We start from the raw sequence: 22,662 nt of genomic DNA on the forward strand, positions 1-22,662 counted from the left end.
AAAATAAATTGTGGTATTCTTTATGGGCCTTTGAGGCCCCCCCGTTGGTATTACATGTAACAAAAAATACGTTGGTAATGCTAGGGTTAATAGTTCTCTTCAGGGTTTCGAGAACTTATTTCTCGTTCTATTCCCCAAGGGGGAAGAAATGAGTGGCAGCAGAAAATGATTGCTCATCAGTCGTACATTACAAAATAATTTAACGTTGTTGAAATAAAAATAAGTGATCTTCACGCTTCAGGTACTGATTATGACGTACCCGGTGGTCGTTGTGGCGTTCGTTTTGTGTCAGATGATGGTATGTTTTTGTAGATTGGCTGAAGGACGCTGTTCGGGAGCTCTGTGGCCAGCTCCGAGTAGGCACGGGAAAGATTGCTCACACACACACACACACACACACACACACACACACACATTATGTGATGACATGCATTTGTAACTGTACTGTAGAGAAAAACAATACAGGTATACATTCATTTGATTTGTGTTACTGGCGTTTAGCTGCGGGCTAGACGCGGTTCGCGTCTGACGTTGCCTGATCAGCTGTCATCAGAGAGAACACTGTTCGCATGAACTCTTCTTCGACATGGAAGATCAAAGTCTGGGCTGAATAGTTCTGTGTCTGTTGAAAGTTGACAGATGAAAGTGGGTAGGATGAACTATGTAGTGAAACGGAAAAGTGAAGAAACGACACAGACAGCTAAGGGTCCGCGCGGGAGCCAACCGCGTCACGTAAGATACATGCCCTTGCGGGTGTGGTTCTCTTGTTCATCCAACAGACTAGGTATATGGCCAAAGCTTGCTCGTTCTGTGGGTGTGATTCACTCTGTTTACGTTATCTATCACGGGGGTAGGCATGTGGTATGTCCCTCCAGATAAACATTCAAATACAAATCAAAATAAAGCATGGTTACATCCTTTACAGTGTTTATGAACTTGTACATGCACTACTGGCCATCAAAATTGCTACACCACGAAGATGACGTGCTACAGACGCGAAATTTAACCAACAGGAAGAAGATGCTGTGATATGCAAATGATTAGCTTTTCAGAGCATTCACATAAGGTTGGCGCCGGTGGCAACACCTACAACGTGCTGACATGAGGAAAGTTTCCAACCGATTTCTCATACACAAACTCCGGTTGACCGGCGTTGCCTGGTGAAACGTTATTATGGTGCCTCGTGTAAGGAGGAGAAATGAGGACCATCGCGTTTCCGACTTTGATAAAGGTCGGATTGTAGCCTATCGCGATTGCGGTTTATCGTATCGTGACATTGCTGCTCGCGTTGGTCGACATCCAATGACTGTTAGCAGAATATGGATTCGGTTGGTTCAGGAGGGTAATACGGAACACCGTGCTGGATCCCAACGGCCTCGTATCACTAGCAGTCGAGATGACAGGCATCTTATCCGCATGGCTGTATCGGATCGTGCAGCCACGTCTCGATCCATGAGTCAACAGATGGGGACGTTTGCAAGACGACAACCATCTGCACGAACAGTTTGACGACGTTTGCAGCAGCATGGACTATCAGCTCGGAGACCACGGCTGCGGTTAACCTTGACGCTGCATCACAGACAGGAGCGCCTGCGATGGTGTACTCAACGACGAACCTGGGTGCACGAATGGCAAAACGTAATTTTTTCGGATGAATCCAGGTTCTGTTTACTGCCACATGATGGTCGCTTCCGTGTTTGGTGACATCGCGGTGAACGCATATTGGAAGCGTGTATTCGTCATCGCCATACTGGCGTATCACCCGGCGTGATGGTATGGGGTGCCACTGGTTACACGTCTCGGTCACCTTTTGTTCGCATTGACGGTACTTTGAACAGTGGACGTTACATTTCAGATGTGTTATGACCCGTGGCTCTACCCTTCATTCGATCCCTGTGAAACCCTAATTTCAGCAGGATAATGCACGACCGCATGTTGCAGGTCCTGTACAGGCATTTCTGGATACAGAAAATGTTCGACTGCTGCCCTGGCCAGCACATTCACCAGATCTCTCACCAACTGAAAACGTCTGGTCAATGGTGGCCGAGCAACTGGCTCGTCACAATACGCCAGTCACTACTCTTGATGAACTGTGGTATTGTGTTGAAGCTGCATGGGCAGCTGTGCCTGTACACGCCATCCAAACTCTGTTTGACTCAATGCTCAGGAGTATCAAGACCGTTATTACGGCCAGAGGTGGTTGTTCTGGGTACTGATTTCTCAGGATCTATGCACTCAAATCGCGTGAAAATGTTATCACATGTCAGTTCTAGTATAATATGTTTGTCCAATGAATACCCGTTTATAATCTGCATTTCTTCTTGGTGTAGCAATTTTAATGGGCAGTAGTGTAAAATACTCTTGTGATGTGAAATAATACAATATTTTTTTATACTTTGCACAACTTTTCAGAAACCGCAACAAACCTTTTTTTGCGTAAGATAAGGCTTAACATTCAATAAATTTTTCATCAGGTGCCGTTAGTCATGACAGTGAGACTTGCAAGACAATTACGAACTTGATTAAGATGTCACATTGTACTGGAAGAATGTGCTAGTTAACGATAACTACACGCAGATACGGACAATGTAAAATTGACATCTCGTAAACTACTTCGTAGCTCACAGTGTCGATACTTTCTCGGCTCATAATGAGGGCGTAATCGACACTGCCTGTTGAAGACTACTGCCCGCTATGGTGATAAGAGCTGCAGCTCTAGGTCAACGCCCTTATCTGCTTGTGTCTGACCTGACAGATTGTTTCTTGTCACGGGAAATATATGTCGACTGTGAACCGCAGCCGTTGAACTGGAAGAGGAAGCGGTTTGGAAAGAGCGAGATTAGCAATACAAATGTAGCCTGGTTCGCTGAACAAGCGTGGTACGTTGCTTTCCCGCGTCTGCTGTTTCGTCATTCTGGTGGGTACAAAAAGTACAATATCATGTTTTGAATTATGATTTTAAACAGGCCTGTTTGCCAACAACGACCAGAAGTTTCTAGAGGTCTATAACTATTTTTACAGCGTTATAAAAGATGAGGGCGTTTGTACTAAGAAAAGGAAAGATTATCGTCTTACGTGCCGTCGACGATGTGCTCCATAGCGACAGAAGTAGACAAGGATAAGGGCAGAAAAACGGCTGTATCCTTTTGAGCGAATCGTTGTGATATTTTAAGGTAACCACGGATAGCCTACATCAGGAAGGCCAGACGAGGTTACTCGCATTTCTTCTATAGAACGTGAATCCAGTGCGTTGGTACCGGTGTAACCTGCCTCAAACAAAATGTAGGTTGGTTGCTCTGTTGCGTACTGAATTATTTCAGTAGTTTGGGGTCCAATTATTGGCGAGTTTCTCTGTTTGAGTGTACTGGAATGTTTCGACCAGGTGAAATGTGTAAGGCGGCACTTGTTTTGTGTTTCACATTGAACTGTACATTCCTTACAACAGGCTTAGTGATTTGGTTGTTGGATTTAAGTGATAAAAGGATTCACCTAGTGTCTACAAAAGCACGGGGAAACTTGTGGCGCAGGAAACGGTGGGAATGTACAGTGGATGGGGTTGTGTGGGCGTAATTTAAAAACATTTATTAATCAGTTTCAGCAACTCAGAGCGCATACACAAAATAACGCAAGTAATGTTTTCAACGCTCAGTTTACCAACATGCACAACTTAATACCTAACACGCTATAATACCCGACAAAATAATCCGTCCCTTCGAATTTCACCAACCTTATAATAACGCGAGTAAAAAAGTTATACTAAAAAGAACAACACAACAGTAACAACGAAAGTAATTGTCAATTTTAGTTCAGGGTACAAAAGCCTAAAATGTAACCAACGAAAAGGCAACGCTATAACTAACACTAAACAAGCAATTAACAAGAAAGCGAAAGTCAGTAATAGTACGCATAAGCTTAGGTTTTCCGACACGATACTAGTAAATATCCCATGACTTCTGTTGCCTGTTGAAATCTGTTGTTTCTTACCGGAATGTTGGTATCGTAGAGTGATAATGTCTGCTAAAACCCCTTCTGAGAAATCCCGTAAACCCATTTAAGTATTTTACCCCAAGGTGGGCCCACACATTTTTCTCTTTACACGGACTGACAAGAACGACAGTTACAAAAGATTCAGCAGTGGGCAGACTTTGTTCTGCAAACCGTACTTCTTCTTGCGTGCGAAGTGTTGCTAAGCTGCAGTAACACAACGTTATAACGGCTCGGAGACTGGCGGTTGGGGAAAACGCCAGTGGAAAGAAGATGCATTACTGGAGTCTAGCCATCAAGAGGAGTAGAAGGGAGAGGGCGATTTGTGACTCAAGATGTTACCTGATACTGCAGTGTCTCAACGACTTAAATGATTGTGTTAAGAAGAACAGTGTTCCTTTTACAATATAAAGTTTACATTCTTAAGAATCTTCATTCTAGGAAACAAACATCACACACAACTTAGTTATTTGAAGGGTAGTGAACCGAAATATACCGTCAACAGCAGTGTACTTACAATGGCACATGACTACAGTAAACTTATGATAGTGCCAATACGGTGAAAACTTCAGATTTATTTCACTGACTAGGCGGTTATTTTAACTTATCCGTAAAAAAATTGTAAACCAGAAGTCAATTCTAAGCTTCGAGTTACGTGAATAAAGCATTATACAAAACTGAAGAAGTTCGCTGAAACAGATTTGAGATAAAAGAAGTACGGAGGTAGACTAGGAAAGAGGCAGGAGTCTGAAATCAATGTCAATCGGTGTGAAGCCAGCGTAAAATGCGCATTACCTGGAAGTGTAGCACGAACGCGTCAGTGTAGCCTGATGAGCCTTTTACTCGAACGATGTAGCTACATAGAGTACAACATTATAATAATTATTTAACGACTGGATAGTGTTTTTTTTTTAGATAGCGTATTACTGATAGCCTGTTTTAACATTCGAACAAACAACATGTTCAATGCAACATCACGAGGAGACCTGTTGACCAAAGCCAAACATCTGTGTTCGATTGCCCCTATGACGTGATCGAGTTTTATGCTTCTATTGCGTCGCTCAATAGCACGTATCAGTTCGCAACGGTCTTGCAAATGGCATTCAGTTCTGTGCACGCAGAGACGGTGTTCTCTTTGTTATCCTCTCTGTTTGTTCCCTTTTGTGCACACACGTCTATGACACACATACACAGTTGCGCACGCTAGACCCCTTGCATTAATACAGTGGCATAAACGTGACTTCCTCGAGTTCCTATTGAAAACCTGATGTAGCTGTAGTAGTATTTCGATTGGCCATCCATTTGATAAGCGGAGAGTGTACCATACGTCAAGCTCCATGCTCGTGTGCTTTCAGCCCATCTTGTTTCTAAATAGTAGTTACTCGTACTTAGCGGTGCTCTCTATATTGATTACTGCGCAAGACGAAGCTTTTTACTTGCGAAGGAGGGCCAGAGACATCAAAACTTGTCCGCTGTATAGTTCTGTTTACTGTTTATACTAATGGTCTCACTGACTGCAATGAACAAAGGCTGATTCGCAGTGTAGTCTGAAGTAGTAAACATTTCCCAGCGTGCTTTGCGTAATTTGATTCTATTACACCATGACGTAATGCACCAAAGCGCGCCAGATGATACGGCCTCTTCTAGTATTAAGCTGCCAATGCACTTATTTGTTCGACATGGAACGCACTCAATGTTCTTTCTCTTGCTGCTGCTGTTGAGAATTATTTGAAAAACATCTCTTGTACAATTACTATACTTTGTGTACTTGTCGACAATCAAGTACATTAGAATAAAGCAACAGATGTCCCAAGATTACAAAGAGGTCATTTTTATCCACGATGAAAATAAGGCTACAGCTGCTAACAGTTGAATCGAATGAAAATATCTATCGTGTCCTATAGTAGGGCGTTCTGTAAGTGCCAAACCTTCTCACTCCAGTGAGCATTGCCATGATCTTGTCCTCAGCCGTTTTTCTACGGAATCTTCTTTTATGATAGTGCTTAGCGTAAATTACCGGGTGATCAAAAAATCAGTATAAATTTGAAAACAGAATAAATCACGGAGTAATGTAGATAGAGAGGTACAAATGGGGTTTTATTAGAACCAAAAAAATACAAAAGTTCAAAAAATGTCCGACATATGGCGCTTCATCTGAGTAGAATAGCAATAATTAGCATAACAAAGTAAGACAAAGCAAAGATGATGTTCTTTACAGGAAATGCTCAATATGTCCACCATCATTCCTCAACAATAGCTGTAGTCGAGGAATAATGTTGTGAACAGCACTCTAAAGCATGTCCGGAGTTATGGTGAGGCATTGGCGTCGGATGTTGTCTTTCAGCATGCCTAGAGATGTCGGCCGATCACGATACACTTGCGACTTCAGGTAACCCCAAAGCCAATAATCGCACGGACTGAGGTCTGGGGACCTGGGAGGCCAAGCATGACGAAAGTGGCGACTGAGCACACGATCATCACCAAACGACACGCGCAAGAGATCTTTCACGCGTCTAGCAATACTTTGTTTTCTTTTGGTTCTAATAAAACCCCATGTCATTCCAAGCATGTGTGTCAATTTTTACCTCTCTATCTAAATTATTCCGTGGTTTATTAAGTTTTCAAATTTATACTGACTTTTTTATCACCCAGTACATCTAAGCACACTGCCAATCATACCAAATCTGATGTACAGCATTATTGCTATGGCTTATTATTTCTTCCTTGTACATTGCATTTATTGCCTGATAAAGATTTGCTCTTAACGGAGTTGGAACTTGTTTCAGCGGCCGTATGCTCTTCCTGACAAATGGTTCAAATGGCTCTGAGCACTATGGGACTCAACTGCTGAGGTCATTAGTCCCCTAGAACTTAGAACTAGTTAAACCTAACTAACCTAAGGACATCACACACATCCATGCCCGAGGCAGGATTCGAACCTGCGACCGTAGCGGTCTCGCGGTTCCAGACTGCAGCGCCAGAACCGCGCGGCCACTTCGGCCGGCTCTTCCTGACACCACAGTATCATGTTAACCTATGGAAAGAACTGTCTTTAACGCCATTTACGAATAATCGGATTCTGTTCCGCGTGATTTCGTCAGTTGCACGTGTGTGATTCTGAGATGGGCACGGTAAACCAGCAACAGCATCCTCCTAGATATTGTAAAAAAACAGCCAAAACCCTTACCCACAATCGCCAAATAAGAAGGTGCTTAATCCTCTGCGTGAATTCTGTCAGTCTCTTTCACTTCCCTACTTTTCAAACTGTATTACGTTATGAGCAGGTCAAACTAAAGTAGATGGCTTCGCAATGCAATATTATACTCTGCTTGGAGGACGAACAATCTTTTCGCGGAGAGTAGTCGGTTGAAGCGTGAGATTCACTCTGCCTTTAGCTGACGCGTTATTTACCCTGAAGTATTAATCACACGGCGTCAGGAGGATAAATTTTGCCACGCACATAGCAGAAAACGAGTGTTACATAAGGGCTAGTCATCATAACAAATTGGGGGTGGAATGACATGAAGACATGCGTGACAGATACAATTAGAAAAGTTTCTAACTAATCACCCATTTATTAACATAACAAGAGTAAGGTCAGTGCTGACATCGTGATAGCAAAACATTTAATGTGCCGCCGACATGAACCACGACGACGCTCGTAAGCGATCTATTTCACAATTTACATTCATTAGCAGCTAACGGATCGATTGACTCTACTATGAAGCACAGATGCGTCCCATGAAATTCGCATCCAATGATACTTCACGTCAGAAGCTTCCACCTGATTCAGCGTCACTCCACAACTGGAAGAAGACAGTTTTAAATTTATGCTTCCGTCGGTGCTATACGCACGTAGCACTTCCTCTTTACTAAAATCGTCTTTGTATTCACCTAATTTACAATGGATTTGAATTCAGAAGCTCTGCAGCAAAAGTTTTATTTATATGGTTTCCGCACTAGTAAACTCACTAGTACTGCGCTCTCTAGAAAAAAAGTTTAGCTCAGCAGTCGCTTTCATAGCCGTAATGTCCTTATTAGACGTAATTATTTACTTTAGTGGCATCCCATCCTTGTCGCTAATCAAGATCCTCTTCTTAATTTTACCCATATTTCGCAGCTTCAAACGTGATTGTATTCAGTATAATGGACGCATGAATTAACAAACGCCTTCAGTCACAACTTTTCGTGTTTTATTACGTATACGATGCATTTCGGACCCTGTGAGTCCATCATCAGGTGTAATTTGTCTTAATACATGCTATATTTTCTTTTTCTTGAATGTTGCGAAATGCATATTCCTGTCATGAAAAGGTTTGGTGTTAGGTTATGAATTTCGTAAGTCAAACGCGGGAAGTATGTGCGAAGTAGTGGAAAAGATGAACAGTGTAAACTCGCCACATAAACCCAAGAAAAGCGTTTTTAACGATTTAGCACCAGCATATATTCTCTTCTGCTGTTGCATACAGCGGACGAAGTTTTACCACGATTCTGTACACTGTGGTGACCGTACAAACAACACCTCAACTAAATTTTAGATAATTGTCAAGGAGGCTCCTATAATCGGACACTGGACGTTGGCAATTCTTTGCAGTTTGCAATGTACGACATGACGGTAGTTTAACGGAACGCCACATAGACCATAAGTACAATGTGGTTCAATTCGTTTGCAGAGATGTTGTAGCATTGGAGGGCATTAGACTCAAAAAATAAGTTCCGGGTAGAAGCAAGTTTAGGGTTTAACTCAGACGCAGCATCAATGATACGCTGACAGGAGTTTGAATCCCGCACCTCCCGAACACGAGTCCAGAGCCTTAAACAGTGTATCAAGTTTCTTGTTTCTACGTAGAAATTAGATCTTCATATAATTCTGCACACTCAAAGTAAAGAAGCGAGTACCGTGCACTGTCTTCGACATCTGTCTATTGTAGAAACCTGTAATATATTCTGAGCTCAAATAATGAAGTATCTCGAACAGAATTACCTCATCCATGACAACCATCTTGGATTCCGAAAACACCGATCACGTGAAACGCAACTCGTAGGTTTCTCACATGCCACCCTGAAAGCCACGGATCAAGGCAGTCAAGCAGATACAGTATTTCTCCATTTCTGAAAAGCATTTGACTCAGTACTACACCCGGGCATATTATGAAAAGTACGATCGTATGGGGTACCAAGCGAAATTTGTGACTGGGCTGAGGATTTCTTGGTAGAGAGGACATCGTATGTTATCGTGGAATAAGCGTCATCGACAGATGTAGAAGTATCTTCAGAGTGCCCCAAGACAGTGTGTTAGGACCCGTGTCGTTCATGTTGTTGTTATTGACCTTTCAGACAATGTTAACAGACCTCTCGCATGTGCTACCGTTATCTGTAATGAAGGAGTGTCTGAGAGAAGTTCCACAAATATTCAGTCGGATCTTGACAGGGTTTCAAAGTGGTGCAACTAGCTTTAAACGTTAAGGAATGTAAAACTGAGCGCCTCACAAAACGTAATATCTATAACTACGGTATCAAAGCGTGATAACTGGAATCGGTAAACTGACACAAACACTTCGTTGTAACACTTTCCAAGGACATGAAGTGGAGAGATCACATAGGCTCGGTCGTAGACAAAGCAGTTGGCAGACTGCCGTTCAGTGGTAGAATACAGGGAAACGCAATCAGCCTACAAAGGAGATTGCTTACAAAACACACTTATGACCCATTCCAGAATATTGTTCAGATGTGTGGTACCCATACCAAACAATAATCTCAGGAGATATTGAAAGTTTACAAAGGAGAGCTGCACGTATGGTCACAGATTTGTTTAACTTATGGCAGAGCGTCATAGAGATGTTGGGAAACCTGCACTGGCAGGTACTTGAAGACAGACGCTACCCTTCGCACAAAATCCTGCCTATAAAGAATCAAGAACCACCATTATGACAGGCATCTAGGAATACAGGGTGTTTATAAATGAATAACGGGGTTTTAACGCTTTATAATATTTATTACCTTAAACTTACAGTTATAAATGATGTGTCAAATGAAAGAGCAACTCAAACAGTTGTGTTTGGCACCAGTGCGCATGCGCTTTTTGTTTTTTGTGCCCTATCCCGGCGGAAAGTTTATGGACCTTTCTTTTTTGGTGAAGCTACTATACGAGTAACAGACACTTCTTAGCTTGATACACTAGAGCAATGGCTCTTCCCTCAGTTGGAAGAAGATGAGCCAGAGAACTTCATTTTCCAGCCAGATGGTGCGCCATCTCATTGGCATAGCGAAGTACGCGATTGGTTGAACTTCACTGTACCCAAGCGCTGGATAGGCCGCAAGGGGCCCAACGACAGGCTTTGCATGGCCTCCACGTTCACCCGACCTAGCGCCATGCGATTTTTTCCTTTGGGGCTTCATCAAGGATCGTGTGTACGTGCCTCCGCTAGCAGCAGACCTCCCTGAATTAAGAAACCGGATTGAAGCAGCCGTTGCTGCAATCACTGAAGACACACTTATCAAAGTTTGGGACGAACTCGGCTATAGACTTGATGTGTGCCGTGTGACAAATGGTGCTTACATTGAACATTTGTAAGGTTCTTGGTAAAACTGTTTGAGTTGCTCCTTCATTTAACATATCATTTATAGCTGTAAGTTTAATATAATAAATATTATAAAGCGTTAAAACCCCGATATTCATTTATAAAAACCCTGTATACTACAATCCCATAAGTATCGCTCCCGTACTGTCCGCCAAGAGAAGAGCAGACTAGTTGCAGCACGCAAAGAGATTTTTAAGTAATTATTCCTCCATACGTGAATAGAATGGGAAGAAGCCCTAATGAATGGTAAAGTACCCTTTGTCATGTGCTTCTGCAGTGGTATGCAGATTATTGATATAGATACCGATGCAGAGTCCGTCTTTGGAACTGAGAAGTCAGCGCGACTGCCATGCCGAGAACCATGTTCAATTTCCGGTACTGCCAGGGATTTTTCTTTGTTTGGAGAACAGGAACGGAGTCTACTAAGTCTCGTGATACCAGCTGAGCAGGTCCTTGAATGAGAAGTAGCGGCTCCAAGGTCTGGAAAGCCGACAACGACTGGAAGAGCAGTGCGCTGGCCTCACGTCTTCCATTGTTTGTTGTTGTTGTGGTCTTCAGTCCTGAGACTGGTTTGATGCAGCTCTCCATGCTACTCTATCCCGTGCAAGCTTCTTCATCTCCCAGTACCTACTGCAACCTACATCCTTCTGAATCTGCTTAGTGTATTCATCTCTTGGTCTCCCTCTACGATTTTTACCCTCCACGCTGCCCTCCAATGCTAAATTTGTGATCCCTTGATGCCTCAAAACATGTCCTACCAACCGATCCCTTCTTCTAGTCAAGTTGTGCCACAAACTTCTCTTCTCCCCAATCCTATTCAACACATCCTCATTAGTTATGTGATCTACCCATCTAATCTTCAGCATTCTTCTGTAGCACCACATTTCGAAAGCTTCTATTCTCTTCTTGTCCAAACTATTTATCGTCCATGTTTCACTTCCGTACATGGCTACACTCCATACAAATACTTTCAGAAACGACTTCCTGACACTTAAGTCTATACTCGATGTTAACAAATTTCTCTTCTTCAGAAACGCTTTCCTTGCCATTGCCAGTCTACATTTTATATCCTCTCTACTTCGACCATCATTAGTTATTTTACTCCCTAAATAGCAAAACTCCTTCCATAACGCATCCAAATGACGACATATGGCACAGGATGACGCGGCGGCCAGACGGCATTGCGCAGCCCTCAGGACTTGACCAAAGATTTGTTTTTATTTTAGATGTACACTGCCTGACAAGAAATGTGAAGCACCCAGAAGGGGAGGAGGAAACGAAATGAAACTTCATGAGTAGATAGGATACGTGGTGGCATTTCAGTGATTACAGAATCGAGTCATATTTACAAAGAATCTGGCAGTATGAGCACACGTATCAGTATGACGTTGCACCTCCTCTGGCCTGGATGCATGCACTGATTCATTTGGGAAGGGTGTTGTAAAGCCATTGTATCATCTCTTGAGCCCAGCTGGCCCACAACTGTTGTAATCGGTTCTCGATATCCCGGGTACTGGCGCTGGAGCCCCTCAACATCATGCAGACAGCTTATAGAGACACATTCCAAGTGAGGACGAGCAATTCCTGTTGAAAAATGGCACCATGATTCTGTTACATGAGAGGTAACAGATGAGGACTCAATACGTCTGACAAGTACCGTTGTGCCGTCAGAGTTCCCTCAATCGCAACCAGCCATGAACTGGTCATATCCGAAACTCCCCACATCACCGGAAGAATGAGACCTCTCCCCAGGTCGCCACCATACTTGTCAATAATGCTCATCCGGAGTAGTGCAAAACGGCGATTCACAATGAGACGCCATTCACCTGCAGTCCATGCTTTCCAGCCACGGCACCACTCCAGACGCAGCCATTGTGTTGTTATGTTAACGGCAGCCTGCACATGGGACGGTAACTTCCTAGTCCAGCTGCTGCTGGTCTCCGACCAGTGGTGCATGACGACATAGAATGTTGCAGTGAGTCCATTACCTTTCCTCGGACGGGAAACACAGATGGGAAACAACTCGTTCGGCGCACAGTGCTGCTATCCTCCCATGTGGTGTTCAGATACGGTCGACTGGAGCCTCGACAAGGAGAATGTCTGTCCTCATTCCCTCGTACAGTCCAATATTGGGCCACTGTCACATCTGAATACCCCACAAAACTGGATACTGCACGATCTGAACAGTCGGCCAAATGGAGATCCACGCTCCATGTCCTTCATTCTGATCACTAGATATCTGACGCTGTTTGCGTCCCACGTATACCCATCCAGGCCTGGTAGCAACACGAACTCGAACAAGAATAATGCATTCTGGGGGAAATTCTACCTGTCACACAGTATTCCTACTCTTATCATTTACATACCTGCCAGTGTTATGTAAGTGTACGAAGTTACATTAGCATCTGACCATGTCTTCTCGGTGCTTAACCTTTTTAACGAGGTGTAACAATAAAGTAATGAGACTGATTTTCTTTGCAAGATGTGGCAACCCTGCATGCTTGCTTAGGCACAATATTTTTGACCTTGGTCTATAAGCTGCTTCTAGTCCAAGTGGCACATCGATGCAGCTGCTCAGTCGTGAGTTGTGCTGTAATAAGTTAACACGTGTTTGTGTCTCTCGTCATGGAAAAGGTTTTCTTTTTGCGTTAAATTTGGTGTAAACGAGACGACAACTCACGGTAAGCTTCAGAAGGCTTTTGGAGAGGAGGTTATGTCAAGAGATCAAGTTTTTCGTTGGCATAAAATGTTTAGTGAAGGCAAAACGAATGTTGAAGATGAAGACCGCAGTGGACGACCATCAACCTCACGGACGGATGTCAGCTTGGCCAGGGTGCGTGAACTCGTACGATCTGATCGAAGATTATCTGTGAAAATGATAGCAGAAGAACTGAACATCAAACGATAAACGGTTCGTCTAATAATAACTGAAGATCTTGGTATGAGAAAGATTTGTACAAAAATGGTCCCCAAAAATCTCACACCACAACAGCGAGAAACACGGAAAAATGTGGCAACCGATCTGTTAGAGCAAACGGAAATCAATCCTGAATTGTTGAGCCGTGTTATCACTGGTGATGAAAGTTGGTTTTTTCAGTATGATCCAGAGACAAAACGCCAAAGTTCGCAATGGTGCTCAGAGGTATCACCCAGGCCAAAAAAGCTCGTATGTCAAAGTCAAAAGTGAAATGTGTGGTGTCACCGCCAGACACCACACTTGCTAGGTGGTAGCCTTTAAATCGGCCGCGGTCCGTTAGTATACGTCGGACCCGCGTGTCGCCACTACCAGTGATTGCAGACCGAGCGCCGCCACACGGCAGGTCTAGAGAGACTCCCTAGCACTTGCCCCAGTTGTACAGCCGACTTTGCTAGCGATGGTTCACTGTCTACATACGCTCTCATTTGCCGAGACGACAGTTTAGCATAGCATTCAGCTACGTCATTTGCTACGGCCTAGCAAGGCGCCATATTCAGTAATTAGAATGAATTTTGAACAGACAGTATTTTGAATCATGTACCATCAAGAGCGACGTTCATCATTAATGGATTAAAGTTAAGTATCAAACTAGCTACGTCCGCTTTCTGAATTCTAATTCCTTGTAATGTTCCAGACCTCACGTCAGCATACTTCTTCCCTCCTCACGCCAGCCTGCGTGAGCTAAAACGCATGCATTTCGGCCTCCTCTAGTAACACGGTGTTGGCTCTTCTGCCAACACAACAAAATACATGCTTGTGTGCTTCTTTGATACCAAGGGAATTGTTCATAAAGAGTGGGTGCCTCCTGGACAAACAGCTAAACAATATTACTACAAGGAAATTTTAGAGTCTTCGTAAAAGAGTTCTTCGTGTCCGTGCCAACATTGCTGATAATTGGATTCTGCATCACGATACTGCGCCATCCCATACTGCTCTGTCAGTAGAGCAATTTTTAACCTCAAAACAAATTTCAGTACTACCACAGCCACCTTACTCACCAGATATCACTCCGTGTGACTTTTTTCTATTGCCAAGAGTCAAAACGGCGGTCAAGGGACACCATTTCCGAACAACACAAGATGTCCAAAAAGTTATGACGAAGTTCTTGGAGGATATTACAGAAGATGAGTTCCAGAAATGTTACCATCAATGGCAGAGTTAGACCTCTGACGTCTTCTTGGGTGGCTCTCGATGACTGGAGACCCGGCTCTAAGCCGTCGCACAGCTTGTAGGCAGACTGTTCTCACGGAACTGACCAGCCTTCCGGCATCGCGAGCGCTCTGCTGGGGGACCCAGCAGCTGGCGCGCCACTATTTTCGCCTTCGCTGCCGGAAACTGCGATAGGCGCCTCCGGATCCCGGCACAGTGCAGACGGCGAGCGCCAGTGATGGAGGCGCGAGGCGTGTGGTCGGCCGCAGCCTGCCGCTGGCAGCTGCTGCTCCTGGCTGGAGCCGCAGCCTTCAATCTGGAAACGCACCCCGAGCTGGCCAGGATCATTGCCGACCCCAACGCGCAGCGTGGCAGCTATTTCGGCTTCACCGTCGGCCTGCGCAGGGACCAACTCGGCACGTGGTGAGTCCTCGGAAGATAGTCTCGCCGATCACAGTGCTTTCTACCTTTACAAGATGAATCTGCAACACCACCGACTAAATTGCAGAAGCTGTTCGGTAATATTTTCTGTGTATCCGTGATCTCTGGTCGCTAGTTAAAAACAACAAGCTTTCTATTCAAATAATAAAACACTTCACAGTATTTTTTCGTGCATAGGACGAAGTTTTTCGAGAATTTATTCTATTATGAAGTGCAAATATCTAGTTTAGTATTTTAACTAAAAGTAAAGGCGTATGGTCTAGGAGACCCCGAAGGGCAGGTTTAGCCGCCGTAATGGAAAGTTTTTTCTGTCCTTCGCACACAATGGCACGTTTGCTTTCCGAATTGTGGGAATTGTATGTGTTAAAATGTCGGTAACTGTGTTGGGTGAGTGTGTAGTGTGGTGTCATGTTTGCATTGAATGGTGATAACAGAGGGGATAGGGTGAAACCTGGTGTAGGCATATAACATATTCCTCTCGAATAGCAGCAAGGAGGCTGCCTAGTTTAACGTCCCCATCTCCCCATACGAAGGGCGGATCACCATCAACACTGTCACATGCACACATGCCTTCCTTTCGTGAGGTTTGAAATTTAATCCAGGTCATTGGTGCAAAGTCGGGTGAACAAGAACTTAACACCACGACCTCACCCTTTGCCGTGAAGGCGAGGGAAAGCAGCCAACAGCACGTGGCGTACCCCGGCGGTTACCCATCTAAATACCGGCCACGCCCCACGTCAGTTAACTTCAATGATGTGACGGGAACTGGTGTAGGCAACAATGTAAGGCCGTTGACTGTACTTTACGTGATGCTTACGTGTATCATTTTCTGCCTCTCTTGCTCCACAGTAGCCTTTCTGTGATTTTACGGCAATCGGAAAATATAAATCTTGTGATTCAGAATGAGATTTTCATTCTGCAGCGGAGTGTGCGCTGATATGAAACTTCCTGGCAGATTAAAACCGTGTGCCGGACCGTGACTCGAACTCGGGACCTTTGCCTTTCGCGGGCAAGTGCTCTACCAACTGAGCTACCCAACCACGAAGCACGTCCTCTTCTCACAGCTTTACTTCTGCCAGTACCTCGTCTCCTACCTTCCAAACTTTGCAGAAGCTCTCCTGCGAACCTTGCAGAACTAGCACTCCTGAAAGAAAGGACATTGCCGAGACACGGCTTAGCCACAGCTTGGGGGATGTTTCCAGAATGAGATTTTCACTGTGCAGCGGAGTGTGCGAGCACTTGCCCGCGAAAGGCAAAGGTCCCGAGTTCGAGTCTCGGCCCGGCACACAGTTTTAATCTGCCAGGAAGTTTCAAATCTTGTGATTGTCTGACGTGCTAATGTTAGAAAAAGTATTTTTTGTCTTTCCCGAAAATACATATTTGCGCCATCAGCTGTACAGTTGCATATTTATCCTCGACCGACTTCAGTTACAACAACCATCCTTTCAGAAGAAAACAGTATATGTCAATGGATCAAAAATAAATTTTCGTCGAATACGACGCAACCAAGTTTAGAACATACATAATCTTCATGGATATATAATGTTTTTCTCCTGTAAAGATGGTTGTTATAACTGAAATCGGTAGAAAATAAATACTGCCTGAGTTAGGAGGAAAGCTAGATGCTTTGATGGGTGACAGTATTAGTGATTCTGAACAAAAATCTTGTGATAGACATACATCCCATTCCCAATGTTTTCCGACATAGAATACATTTAATATCACAATTGTACATTTTTCGTGAATAGCTCGAAAACCGCAACCCCCAGCGAAGTTGTGGGGCAATACAAAATTAAACTACATTAAATTTTCTACGAAAAAACTCGTGTTCATTTTTTTCCAAGACTAATAGTTTGCGCCAAGAGAGCGCGGAAATACAATTTCGCGCGACGCGCATGCGCTGTAGCTTAGGTAGCTTTTGTAGGCCAATTTGAGGTAGTTTCCCGACTTGATAGACTACAAGTGTCCTGTATCAGATTGTTCGTATAGACTTCCTCTACTCCACTGTGGTAGGTTGTAAACAATGACAATGTCTGAATAGTACAGAAAATAAATAATAATATACATTAAATGTGTTCTATCTCGGAAACCATTTGGAATAGGGCTTACGTCTATGTGAAGGTTTTTGTTTAGAACTACTATCACTCCTCATAGCATGTACCTTTCCTCCTGACTCATCCTGCGTACAACTGTGCAATTGATGACGCAAATGTGCTTTTTTTTTCAAAGTACTTAACAGCTGTAGACACTCACCTAAAAAAGTTTTATTTTTGGGTCTGCTTACTTACAAATACACTACCTCCTTCATTGTACAGAAATTCGAAGACACGCAAAACATCACTCACACTGTTCATGTGAAATCAAAAAACAATACAAAGATATTACGACAGTAGGGCTTCTCAAAGAGCTTGGATACAGTCAGAGGTGTTCCATTTTGCGTCCATAACTTTATTTACATCAAGATGTCATTTATAACTTCTATCCTAAAACTACTGACTATTTACTTGATTACGCTTTCTATTGTATTTTATTCTATCTTCTTGCAAATACTGAGTGGAATAAATAAAGGAATGAACATATATTTTGGATTTACTCTAGCTGTTATATAGAGGAGCAACATTTGAAGAAATGAATCGATTCACTATCTAGTCTGTCACAGAGAATTTTTTCTCCTTCCTTTTTGTTGTGTGCGGCGACACAGTCGCCGACTTTTTAGAAACATTGATTATTGTGAATGAAATTAAGCTCCCTATCATCCGCATGCGGTTTATCCGTGCATAATTCGGCGACTTTAAAAAAAAATAAATAAATAAAAAATCTGAAGTAGTTTAGTATACGCATAAAGCAGCCATATGGCGCGCACAATTTGATTTTAAAAACAGTTTCCCCCGTCACACTCAGGCATCATCATATCTGTAAAAATTATGGTAGTTAGCAAGAACATCACATAAAATAAGTCATTGCGTAGGTGAAAGTGCAGTTTTATTTAAGATGCTTGTTGTAGTTGTGCTGGGAAAGTCCCTGAGCTTCAAACGCTAATAGAAAGCACAGAAGCTGAAATCGTTATAGGTACAGAAAGCTGGCTAAAGCCTGAAATAAGTTCTGCTGAAATTTTTACGAAGTCTCAGACGATGTTCAGGAAAGATAGATTAGGCAGAATTGGTGGTGGAGTGTTTGTGTCTGTCAGTAGTGGTTTATCTTGTAGTGAAGTCGAAGTAGATACTCCGTGCGAATTGGTATGGGTGGAGGTTATACTTAACAGCCGAACTAAGTTATTAATTGGCTCCTTCTACCGACCCCCCGACTCCGATGATATAGTTGCGGAACATTTCAGAGAAAATTTGAGTCTCGTAACAAATAAATACCCCACTCATACGGTTACAATTGGTGGGGACTTCAACCTTCCCTCGATATGTTGGCAAAAATACTTGTTCAAAACCGGTGGTAGACAGAAAACATCTTCCGAGATTGTCCTAAATGCTTTCTCCGAAAATTATTTCGAGCAGTTAGTCGACGAACCCACGCGAATTGTAAATGGTTGCGAAAACACACTTGACCTCTTAGCCACAAACAATCCTGAGCTGATAGAGAGCATCATGACTAATACAGGTATTAGTGGTTACAAGGTCGTTGTAGCTAGGCTCAATACCGTTTCTTCCAAATCCACCAGAAACAAACGCAAAATAATTTTATTTAAAAAAGCGAATAAAGTGTCTCTAGAAGCCTTCCTGAGAGACAATCTCCATTCCTTCCGAACAGACTATGCAAATGTAGACGAGATGTGGCTCAAATTCAAAGATATAGTAGCAACAGCAATTGAGAGATTCATACCTCATAAATTGGTAAGAGATGGAACTGATCCCCCGTGGTACACAAAGCAGGTCCGAACTCTGTTGCAGAGGCAACGGAAAAAGCATGCGAAGTTCAGAAGAACGCGAAATCCCGAAGATTGGCTAAAATTTACAGACGCGCGAAATTTGGCACGGACTTCAATGCGAGATGCCTTTAATAGGTTCCACAACGAAACATTGTCTCGAAATTTGGTAGAAAATCCGAAGAAATTCTGGTCGTATGTAAAGTACACAAGCGGCAAGACGCAGTCAATACCTTCGCTGCGCAGTGCCGATGGTACTGTTACCGACGACTGTGCCGCTAAAGCGGAGTTACTGAACGCAGTTTTCCGAAATTCCTTCACCAGGGAAGATGAATGGAATATTCCAGAATTTGAAACACGAACAGCTGCTAGCATGAGTTTCTTAGAAGTAGATACCTTAGGGGTTGCGAAGCAACTCAAATCGCTTGATACGGGCAAGTCTTCAGGTCCAGATTGTATACCGATTAGGTTCCTTTCAGATTACGCTGGTACAATAGCTCCCTACTTAGCAATCATATACAACCGCTCGCTCACCGATAGATCTGTACCTACAGATTGGAAAATTGCGCAGGTCGCACCAGTGTTTAAGAAGGGTAGTAGGAGTAATCCATCTAACTACAGACCTATATCATTGACGTCGGTTTGCAGTATGATTTTGGAGCATATACTGTATTCAAACATTATGAATCACCTCGAAGGGAACGATCTATTGATACGTAATCAGCATGGTTTCAGAAAACATCGTTCTTGTGCAACGCAGCTAGCTCTGTATTCGCACGAAGTAATGGCCGCTATCGACAGGGGATCTCAAGTTGATTCCGTATTTCTAGATTTCCGGAAAGCTTTTGACACCGTTCCTCACAAGCGACTTCTAATCAAGCTGCGGGCCTATGGGGTATCGTCTCAGTTGTGCGACTAGCTTCGTGATTTCCTGTCAGGAAGGTCGCAGTTCGTAGTAATAGACGGCAAATCATCGAGTAAAACTGAAGTGATATCAGGTGTTCCCCAGGGAAGCGTCCTGGGACCTCTGCTGTTCCTGATCTATATAAATGACCTGGGTGACAATCTGAGCAGTTCTCTTAGGTTGTTCGCAGATGATGCTGTAATTCACCGTCTAGTAAGGTCATCCGAAGACCAGTATCAGTTGCAAAGCGATTTATAAAAGATTGCTGTATGGTGTGGCAGGTGGCAGTTGACGCTAAATAACGAAAAGTGTGAGGTGATCCACATGAGTTCCAAAAGAAATCCGTTGGAATTCGATTACTCGATAAATAGTACAATTCTCAAGGCTGTCAATTCAACTAAGTACCTGGGTGTTAAAATTACGAACAACTTCAGTTGGAAAGACCACATAGATAATATTGTGGGGAAGGCGAGCCAAAGGTTGCGTCTCATTGGCAGGACACTTAGAAGATGCAACAAGTCCACTAAAGAGACAGCTTACACTACACTCGTTCGTCCTCTGTTAGAATATTGCTGCGCGGTGTGGGATCCTTACCAGGTGGGATTGACGGAGGACATCGAAAGGGTGCAAAAAAGGGCAGCTCGTTTTGTATTATCACGTAGTAGGGGAGAGAGTGTGGCAGATATGATACGCGAATTGGGATGGAAGTCATTACAGCAAAGACTTTTTTCGTCGCGGCGAGATCTATTTACGAAATTTCAGTCACCAACTTTCTCTTCCGAATGCGAAAATATTTTGTTGAGTCCAACCTACATAGGTAGGAATGATCATCAAAATAACATAAGAGAAATCAGAGCTCGAACAGAAAGGTTTAGGTGTTCGTTTTTCCCGCGCGCTGTTCGGGAGAGGAATGGTAGAAAGATAGTATGATTGTGGTTCGACGAACCCTCTGCCAAGCACTTAAATGTGAATTGCAGAGTAGTCATGTAGATGTAGATGTAGATGTAGATGCTGTTTGAGAAAACCGATAAAATTAACAAAATGCATCCAAGAATAATACCATCCCCACTACAACGTTAGCGTTGGTATTTGAAAAATAAATCTGGATATTGGTTTAAGGCGACACGTGTTGAACTCTAGAAAAATAATGGTAGAAAGTTTCAATGTGACACATGCTATTTTCATTCTAAAAGAACTCAAGGAGCCGATAACCACGATACTCGCTCCACCATGAAACTACTGCAGTAAAGCCACCATTCACAGCAATTTATTTAGCCTTGAATGATGATGCATAGAGTTACGTTCTACTTTAATAAGAATCTTTCACAGTCCACTGTTGGACGACATTTGTTAGCTGTAAATAGTACTTGGAAAAGTGAATATGCAAATTACAACCACTGAACTCTTACTTATCTTCTTTCAGTTTAAACTAAAATGAATATATATCTATAATCAGCCCATTTTATTTTACGATATCATGAACGGTTTCCTATTATTGTACTACATCATTAGATCATTTCAGTAAAAACTAATGTGTATCATATTTTAAACATCATGTTAGTGTCAGGAGAAAGTAGCAATTTTTAATATTTTTATTGATATGTTATGACACACTCGGTACACTCAGTGTAATTTGGTGCAATATTCACATAAAAATAAAATAAAAAATAAGTTTATTATAAAAGTTGCTTTTTGACTATGATATTTGAAGTTTTTATATCATACATGTTACCGACAAAACCGAACAACAAATTCAGCAAGTATAATTGACTAATATCATCAGAAAACACATGATAATGAAGTTATACGAGGAAAAAGTGTGTCATATAATCATAAAACAAAGGTATTTCTTTACAGTTTTATGAACTTGTTTCACAACACTTTCAGCTATGGCTATACTAAAACACTAGCACTCTTTGATCCACTAGAATCTAATTGAATTCACAGGCAATCTGAGTTCTGTAGTTTTTTGAATTCGGACGCACGATAGCTTCGTTATGAAGTGCTGTGCACGAGTAAAGAAATTAGACAAGTAAATTAAATAAAAATTACATCAGAATAATAGAACAGTAAATGGGCAAAAATTAAAAAAATAAATTGTAAGATGCATTACAAAGTAATATGAAAATATGGTCCAAAACGATAAATAATTAATGCTAGTAGTCTTGCTAGCACCGATCTGCTCAACAAGCTAAATACTTTTCCCTAACTTGGGTATGGATTTAGAAGTTCGCACAAAAACAGGTCCTTCTGGTGGGTCCCTCGGCAGAGAAGAAAGCCGCTTGTCAAAGAGCAGTGTCTGTTCAGAGGCACGTTAACAGCGCTCTGCTTTGCCTGGATGCCTGAATGGAGGTTCGACCAGACGAGTCGTTGCCTTACCACACGTAGCTTCCCCCCCCCCCCCCCCCCTTCCAGTCACTCTTCCTCCTTTCAACAGTTCATTCAACGACAGGCGTCCTTCTCGCTCGTATCTAAAAATTCGTTTGTTGTATTTACAGTGATTCCTTCTTATGTGCATCAAGCGCAGGCGACGACGGCCGCGCCAATACACTGTCACAGAGTGCACATGCAGATAAATAACATGCGGCATCGAGCATAAAGCTGGTGTGAAAGTAATTATCGTAGACGTCCATCTGACACTTCAAAACAAAGTTAGACTAAGGAGAAGTCACGGAATCAGTCCGTTCAGGTTTACAAGCGTGTTTCAAGTTCGTTTAAGTAGCTACTTTCCCATGCTGAGAATTCCTTCCAT

General features: G+C 42.9%; 1 protein-coding gene across 2 annotated transcripts in view; it reads left to right on the forward strand.

Annotated features, from left to right (window-relative positions):
* LOC126262537 (integrin alpha-PS4-like) overlaps nt 1–22,662 on the forward strand; it is a 200,876-nt gene that overhangs the window by 29,838 nt on the left and 148,376 nt on the right. Inside the window, exon 1 of one of the 2 annotated variants that reach the window (XM_049959215.1) lies at nt 14,914–15,114. The exons of the other annotated variant lie outside the window; for it this stretch is intronic. Within the exon in view, the coding sequence (XP_049815172.1) occupies nt 14,930–15,114 (185 nt within the window). The 5' untranslated portion in view covers nt 14,914–14,929. Of the gene's footprint in view, nt 1–14,913; nt 15,115–22,662 lie in introns of those variants that run through there. 2 annotated transcript variants of the gene reach the window in all.

This window comes from Schistocerca nitens, chromosome 6 (genome assembly GCF_023898315.1).
Source record: "Schistocerca nitens isolate TAMUIC-IGC-003100 chromosome 6, iqSchNite1.1, whole genome shotgun sequence".
NCBI lineage: Eukaryota > Metazoa > Arthropoda > Insecta > Orthoptera > Acrididae > Schistocerca > Schistocerca nitens.